This window comes from Cebus imitator, unplaced genomic scaffold (genome assembly GCF_001604975.1).
Source record: "Cebus imitator isolate Cc_AM_T3 unplaced genomic scaffold, Cebus_imitator-1.0 Scaffold457, whole genome shotgun sequence".
Taxonomy (NCBI): domain Eukaryota; kingdom Metazoa; phylum Chordata; class Mammalia; order Primates; family Cebidae; genus Cebus; species Cebus imitator.
In genome coordinates this window covers 119,924-128,263 of record NW_016107772.1, presented here as the reverse complement: position 1 = coordinate 128,263, position 8,340 = coordinate 119,924, and the positions used below count along the sequence as shown (strand labels likewise).

At 47.6% G+C, this 8,340-nt stretch overlaps 1 protein-coding gene across 1 annotated transcript in view; it reads left to right on the top strand.

Annotated features, from left to right (window-relative positions):
• The first annotated feature begins 3,284 nt into the window (after positions 1-3,284).
• The window catches only part of COPG1 (COPI coat complex subunit gamma 1), a 29,021-nt gene continuing 23,965 nt past the window's right edge, over positions 3,285-8,340 (top strand). Inside the window, exons 1-7 of the mRNA XM_017511927.2 lie at positions 3,285-3,464; positions 4,394-4,446; positions 5,246-5,326; positions 5,587-5,658; positions 5,838-5,917; positions 7,505-7,580; positions 7,818-7,910. Coding sequence (XP_017367416.1) covers positions 3,428-3,464; positions 4,394-4,446; positions 5,246-5,326; positions 5,587-5,658; positions 5,838-5,917; positions 7,505-7,580; positions 7,818-7,910 — 492 coding nt within the window. The 5' untranslated portion in view covers positions 3,285-3,427. The remainder of the gene's footprint in view (positions 3,465-4,393; positions 4,447-5,245; positions 5,327-5,586; positions 5,659-5,837; positions 5,918-7,504; positions 7,581-7,817; positions 7,911-8,340) is intronic.

The following is an 8,340-nucleotide window of genomic DNA, read 5'->3' as shown; positions in this document are numbered from 1 at the left end:
AAAAAAAACCCCAACTCAAAATGGATCAAATACCTAAACATAAAAGATAAAACCATAAAACTCTCAGACGAAAACATAGGAGTAAATCTTTATGATCTTGGCTTAAACAATGATTTCTTAGATATGACTAAAAGCCAACAAAAGAAAAAATAGACAAATTGAATTTCATCAAAATTAAAAGCTTTTGTGCTTCAAAGGGCACTATCAAGAAAGTGAAAAGAATGGAAGAAAATATTTACAAATCGTGTATCTAGTAAGTGTCTAGAGGCTGGGTGCGGTGGCCCACACCTGTAATCCCAACTCTTTGGGAGGCCAAGGCAGGCAGATCATTTGAGGCCAGCAGTTGGAAACCAGTTCTGGGCAACATGGTGAAACCCTGCCTCTACCAAAAATACAAAAATTAGCCAAGCCTGGTGGCACCTGCCTGTAGTCCCAGCTACTAGGGAGGCTGAAGCATGAGAATTGCTTGAACCTGGGAAACAAGAGCACTCCAGCCACTACACTCCAGCCTGGGTGACAGAGTAAGACTCTGATCCAAAGAAAAAGAGGTGGGGAGGGAGTCTAGACTCCAGAATATATAAAGAATTCATACAACTCTAATAAAAAGATAAATGAATTTTAAAATGAACAAGGGATATGAACAGACATTTCTTCAAAGAAGGTTTACAAATGATGAATAAGCACGTAAAAAGATGCTCAACATCAGTAGCCATCAGGAAACTGCAACTTGAAACCTCTTCACGCCCACTAGCATGGCTATAATAAAAAAGACAATAAGTGTTGACAAGGATGTGAAGAAATTGAAACCCTCATACACTGCTGGTGGGAATGTAAAATGGAGCAGCTGCTTTGGAAAAGTATTTAGGCAGTTCCCAAAAAGTTAAACATAGTTACCATATGACCTAGTAATTCCACTCTTATGTATAGACCCAAGAGAAATTAAAACGGGGTCGCACAAAAGCTTGTATTAACATGTTCACAGCATTCACAGCTTTATTCACAAAAGCTAGACTGGAAACAACCCAAAAGTCTATCAACTGATTAACAAACAATGTATGGTAAATCCATAAAATGGAATATTTTCCAGCTACAAAAGGAATGAAGTACTGATTCATGCTATAACATGGACAGGTCTTGAAAACATGCTAAATGAAAGAAGCCAAACACAAAAGACTACATAGCATATGATTCTGTTTATACGAACTATCCAGAATATGCAAATCTTATAGACAGAAAGTAGAACTGTGGTTGCCAGGGGTTGGGCAGAGGAGTGACTGGGGAGTGACTGCTAATGGATAAAGAGGTTTCTTTTTGGGGTGATAAAAATGTTCTCCAATTAATGTGGACAGGTGCACAAACCTAACAAAGATAGGGTCTTGCTCTGTTGCCCAGGCTGGAAGTACAGCAGCATGATAATGGCTCATTGCAGTCTTGACCTCCCAGGCTTAAGAGATTCTCCCACCTCAGTCTCCTGGAGTAGCTGGGAAAAGACAAAAATCATAGTTTAGTCCTCAATGTACCATAATTTTCTTAATAATTCCTTTATTGATAAACATTTAGGGTGTTTACAACTATTTTGTTGCAAACTGCTGCAGCAGGCAACTTCATTTTTCTTCTTCTTTTTTTTTTTTTTGAGACATAGTTTTCCTTCTGTTGCCCAGGCTCCAGGGTGGAGGCAATGGCATGATCTCGGCTCTCTGCCACCGCCACCTCCCAGGTTCAAGCAGTTCTCCTGCCTCAGCCTCCCAAGTAGCTGGAATTACAAGATACGGGGTTTCACCACATTGGTCAGGCTGATCTGGAACACCTGACTTCAGGTGATCCACCTGCCTTGGCCTCCCAAAGTGCTGAGATCACAGGCTTGAGCCACTGCCCAGCCTCATTTTCTTCTTTTGAACAATTTCCTCCTGATTAGGGGTAGGGTTACTGATCAAAGATTTTGAACATCTTTCTGGGTCGTCACAATTTTACCTGTCACAAGATCTGTTGCCCCAGGCCTTAGTCTCTGCGAAGCCATGACCCTAAGGTCTGGCCTCTCCCCCATCTCACCTCCTAGTGCTTTGCCGTCACCCTTTTCACCTGGGGCCTCTGCCTCAGCCTCCCACAGCCCACTCCTTCTCTTGCCCACAGGACTGCAGGCTTCCCTCTCCCCAGGCAAGCTGGGGCTATGGGCAACGTGTTGCAGCACTTGGCTATCGCAACTTTGCCATTGCCAATGCAATCTGGCTCGTTGGCATGCACTGTGTTTACTTTAACTTCAGGGTGTCCTGCATAGGTCCCCAAGAAGATAAACCCTGTGTGAGTGTCATTTTCCCCTTTCTGTTCCTTTCCACGCGCCCCCCCACACCTCTCCATGTAGGCAGCACATCTAGTTGGCACTCCATAATTATCCTAAGTATTTACAAAACAACGTTGAAGTTCCATGCTGTTTAGTTAGATCCCTTAAACTTGATAACATACAAGACAATTTGCATCAGGAGCAGGTGAGCTAGGGCTCGGTGGATATGATAAAAGTGCAATTTCATGCACTCATTCAACGAGAACTCACTGAGCAACTACTATGTGACAACATTATCCACTAAGGTGAGTAAAAGACCAAACAAACAAACAAACAACAAAAAACAGCGGCCCAGCGTGGTGGCTCACGCCTGTAAACCAAGCACTTTGGAGGCCAAGGCGGGCAGATTACCAGAGGTCGGGAGTTCAAGACCAGCCTGACCAACATGGTGAAACCCTGCCTTAAAAAAAAAAAAAAAAAACAGCAAGGAAGTGGCCTGGTGCGGTGGCCCGGCAGGTATAGGCTGCAGTGAGCCGAGTTCGCGCAACTGCACTACAGCCTGGGCAGCAGAACAAGACCCCGTTTCAGTAAGTTAATTAATTAATTAATTAATTAATTAAATGCCAGAAAGTAAAAATAAAGCTAGGGAGGAAATCAGGCGGGGGAAAGAAACTGAAAGCGAGGAGCGGCTGGCAAGTCTCCCTCGGAAGGTGGCAATAACAGTAATAGATCGGTCACATCAACTGGGTGTTTACTGCGGGCCAGTGTGTGCCACCAACCTCACACGCGAAAGCCACAAAGATTGACGCCACAACACAACGAGGCAGAGGCTTCTCCTCTTTCCTTAGAAAAGAGACGTAGTGAGCAGAGTTACGCTAATCAGCAACCCCCGCACCCAGCCCTCGCCCCTCCTACTTAGGCCCTCGCCCCTCCCTCCGGCTTTTCCCACTCCTTCTCTGGCGGTGACCGACAGGCTGCGGCGGCCGGAATAAGCGCAGGCGCAGAGCGCGGAGTGCGCGTGCGCAGAGTGCAGGGCGACGTGGCGGGTCGGAGTCCGGAAGTGGTCCCTGCAGAACCATCGTCGCACCGCTACTCCTTGCCGCGCTGTTAGAGCATTGCGTTGCTGCGTTGCGTGTCACCGGTTCCACTATGTTGAAGAAATTCGACAAGAAGGACGAGGAGTCAGGTGAGAGGGCCAGGCCTGGGCCTAAGGGGAGGCCGGATCCCCCACTCGCCGAGCCTTCCTTCGAGGCCTCTGTCCTGACTCGGATTCTGAGGCCCAGTGAGGAGCAGGGGCTTGTGCCAGGGTCCGCAGCTAGTCAGTGGCAGGCCTCGGAGAGCCCGAGCATGCTCGGCTGTCTCACGCTTGTAAGCTCGGACTGCAGTTTTCTGAGTGACCTTGGGCGCGTCACGCCCCTCTTTAGGCCTCAGTTTGCCCATTTGTCAAAGGAGGGCACCGGGCCGAATGGTCTCTTGTTACTTTCTTCGTCCAACCTCTTGAGGTTCGCCGGGGCTATGTTGGTGCTGGCCAAACTGGGGTGTAATTTGCAGAGCCAGTGTCCTGTGGCTGGGAACTCTGACCCCATCATTCATTTATTCAGCAAAGTATGTTGAGCGGTTACTGTATGCCAGGCACCGTATGGTGTCCTGGATACTGCAACAGAGCAAGTAGGACACTCAGTGACTGATCTGGGAATATTAGAATGGTCGCACACACGGTGGAGGAGACGGACATCAACCAGATAATCTCATTATTTGCAAATGTGATGTCTGCTATGAAGGAACTGGTTACAGGAAGATGGTATGGTCCCTGGCACATAGGGCCTTAGATAATTACGAGTTATATAAATGAACGCAAGACATGGCACCGTTGAGAAGCATAAGACTGTACCAGGGCTGTTGGGAGATTGTGAGTGGTTTGAGGTAGAATGGAGCCCACCTGATTGGAGGAGACTAGTAGAATCCCTAGACAGATTATAGAGCCTTGATTGCCATTGCTGATGAATTTGAACTTTACTAGATTTACTAGGAAGGGACATCTTCCCTTTATCTTTGTCTAGGAGAGTTTCGAAGTTCAGAATCACAAACTGCCTTTTCCATTGTCCTTGACTGTAGGTGGAGGCTCCAACCCATTCCAGCACCTTGAGAAGAGTGCCGTACTCCAGGAGGCAAGTGATGTTTGCTCCCCTCTAGCTTCCATCATAAATATTTGCCATCAGTGCAACTGAAATACCAGCACATTCAAAGTATTGTTTTAAAGAGCAACACGGGAGAAAACTTGTGCTTGGAAGACAGGAAAACTTTGTTCCTGGAGACAATTAGTTATGCTTACTTCTTTTCTTTTCTTTTCTTTTTTTTTTTTTTTTTTGAGACAGAGTCTCCTTGTTGTCTGCCCAGGATGAAGTGCAATGGCATGTTCTCTGTTTACTGCAACCTCCGCCTACCGGGTTCCAGCAATTTTCCTGCCTCAGCCTCTTGAGTAGCTGAGATTACATGCACCCACCACCACGCCTGGCTAATTTTTGAACTTTTAGTAGAGACGGGGTTTCACCATGTTGGCCAGGCTGGTCTCAAACTCTTGACCACAGGTGATCCACCTGTCTTAGCCTCTCAGAGTGCTAGGATTACAGGCGTGAGCCACTGTTCCCAGCCCCTTACTTCTTTATTGTTGTCATTCATTGTTTCTCTTTCCAGTTAGCAGATATTTGCTAAGTATCTGCTAATCGGTATGTTAGCACATCCCTAACTAATATTTACACAAGTCTAAGAATAATTAATAGTTGAGTTAAAAAAAAAAAAAAAAAAAAAAAAAAAAAAAAAAAAACTCCTTATGAAAAGAAGCTTGTTGCATACCCAGAAAGCCCTGTTTAGACAAGTCTCTTTACCCTGAGACTTCTCAGACATTGAATATACTTGAAGGGAAATGAACTAGGCTGGAAGATAACATCCTTGGTTACTTCTTCTTAGGCCCGTGTATTTAATGAAACTCCCATCAACCCTCGGAAATGTGCCCACATCCTCACCAAGATTCTTTATCTCATAAACCAGGTAACAGGGTGAGGCTTGGAGGTAGGGAGAATGGTGCTGGGGGATTGGAGGGGAGTGGACAAATCATGGTCACTCTTAGGCTATTGGACAGCCTCTGTATGGTTGTAGACAACAGCGCAGCTCTGGGTCCCCTCAGCATCCAAGTCTCGTGTTGCCTTTGAGCCTCTTTAGGATCTGAGGATCTGGTGTGGGCTGATCCTGCAGGAAGAGCTGTCTGACGACTCTGTCCCAAGCTGAGACTTCTTTCTTGATTAACACAGGGGGAGCACCTGGGGACCACGGAAGCAACCGAGGCTTTCTTTGCCATGACCAAGCTCTTTCAGTCCAATGATGTAAGTGCCCCGACCCAGCTTTTTTTTGAGAGTGGCAGCTGTGACAAGGTGATGGGGGGCCAAGGGGAGCTGGCCCCACCAGTCAGTGTGGGCTGCCTTTGTGTAGATAGGAGATTCCTTCTCCCAACTCTGGCCCTCAGTAAGCCTGGGCTGATAGGCTTTTCCCACCTATCTCCCAGCCCACACTCCGTCGAATGTGCTACTTGACCATCAAGGAGATGTCTTGCATCGCAGAGGATGTCATCATTGTCACCAGCAGGCAAGTCATGGGGTTGTGGGTGGCTCCTCTGATGGGTTCCATTGACAGACCATTTTTTCTTGTGTGTACCAGACTGAGGCTTTTGGTTGCATATTGCCAGCTGCCCTTTCCTTTTCTGTCTCCTTTATCCTTCAGTTACTGCTGCCCACTCCATGGCAGCCTCCAGGTGTGCTGTTTCCATTTTAATTCTCTGCCCTTGACTTGGACACAAACTTTTCCTTTCCTTGATTTCTCTTAGCCAAACCAGCCTAGAACTTTCCCAAATATTTTCTTTTTTCTTTTCTTTTTTTTTGAGACGGATCGTTGCTCTGTCACCATGCTGGAGTGCAGTGGCACTATGTTGGCTCACTGCAACCTCCATCTCCCGGGCTCAAGCAGTTCTCCTGTCTGTCAGTCCCTGTATGTAGCTCTGGGGATGTAGCAGCAAAAAAGGTAGACATGGTCTCTTCAGCCCAGCATTTACAGAGAAATAACCAGGCATTAGGTCATTAAGGTAGGGTGTAATATGGTTTATCACGGAAGCATGATGGGCTGTGAGAGCAGACCAGAAAAGCACCCAGCTTGATTTTGATTAGGAAAGTCATCCTAGAGGAATGATCTGAGTGGAGTCCTGAAGGATGAGTAAGAAACAGTAGGACAGGCTGGACACGGTGGCTCACACCTGTAATCCCAGCACTTTGGGAGGCCGGGACGGGTGGATCACCTGAGGTCAGGAGTTTGAAACCAGCTTGGCCAACATGGTGAAACCCCATCTCTATTAAAAATACAAAAATTAGCTGGGTGTGTTGGCATGTGCTTGTAATCCCAGCTACTTGGGAGGCTGAGGCAGGAGAATTGCTTGAACTGGGGAGGTGGAGGTTGCAGTGAACTGAGATCGCGCCACTGCACTCCAGCTTGGGCAACAGAGCACCACTCCATCTCAAAAAAAAAAAAGTAATGGCCAGGTGCAGTGGCTCACGCCTGTAATCCCAACACTTTGGGAGGCCGAGGCGGGTGGATCATGAGGTCAGGAATTCAAGGTCAGCCTGGCCAACATAGTGAAACCCTGTCTCTATTAAAAATACAGAAATTAGGCTGGCATGGTGGCACACACCTGTAATTCCTTCCAGCTACTTGTGAGGCTGAGGCAGGAGAGATTGAACACGGGAGGCAGAGGTTGCAATGAGCTGAGACTGCACACTCCAGCCTGGGTGACATCGAGACTTCCTCTCAAAAAAAAAAAAAAAAAGAGTAGGACAGAGTGGAGGTGAGGGGTGAGGAGTGCTACAGGCTGAGGAAACAGTACATGCAAAGGCTGGAGAGGAGTGAACATGGCCAGTTGGAGAAGTTCAAGGAGTTATATTCAGGCCACTGGCAGTAGGAAGCCATGGAAACTTTTTAGCAAAAGCAGGGGGATAACCTGTTTGGTTTTGAGTTTTATCAAACTCCCTCCAGCAGCTGTGTGGAATTAGGCCTGGAGGGGCAAGAATAAAGGGAGAGCACTGGTTAGGAGGCTTGTGTAGTACTTTGGGCAAGGGTGGTGATGGGAGCTAGAGACGAGTGAGCAGGCCCAGGCTCTGCGTGGTGACAATGTTTTCTTCCCCGCAGCCTAACAAAAGACATGACTGGGAAAGAAGACAACTACCGGGGCCCGGCCGTGCGAGCCCTCTGCCAGATCACCGATGTGAGTCATGCCAGTCCCTCCCTGCTTCCTGACCTCTCCGTTGAGGCTCTCGGCCTCAACTTTTGCTTGCTTTGGGTTGTCCCGTATCTCACTGAGCCAGGTGATGTGGGGTGGGGTGGTGTGCAGGAGCACAAGACACTTATTTCCATCTCATACTCCTCCCTGCCCCATTCCTGCACTCCTGAGAGTTGTCAAAGACTGACTGGCTCTCCTTCACCCTGCTCCTTGTCCCCGCAGAGCACCATGCTGCAGGCTATTGAGCGCTACATGAAACAGGCCATTGTGGACAAGGTGCCCAGTGTCTCCAGCTCTGCTCTCGTGTCTTCCTTGGTGTGTAGCTGCTGCTGAATCCTGCTTGGGGTGGAGCAGAAAATTGAAGAAAATATCAGAGTCACATTCTAGTAGGAAAAAGAAAATATTTATTTCTTTATTTTTTTGGGAAACAGAGTCTCACTCTGTCATCCAGGCTGGAGTGCAGTGGCGCGATCTCAGCATACTGCAACTTCTGCCACCTGGGTTAAAGTGGTTCTCCTGCCTCAGCCTCCCAGGTAGTTGGGATTACAGGCACCTGCCACTGCCCCTGGCTAATTTTTGTGTTTTTAGTAGAGATGGGGTTTCACCATCTTAGCCAGGCTGGTCTTGAACTCCTGACCTTGTGATCCACCTGCCTTGGCCTCCCAAAGTGCTGGGATTACAGGGGTGAGCCACTGCACCCAGCCTCTCTCTCTTTTTTTTTTTTTTTTTTGAGACAGAGTCTCTG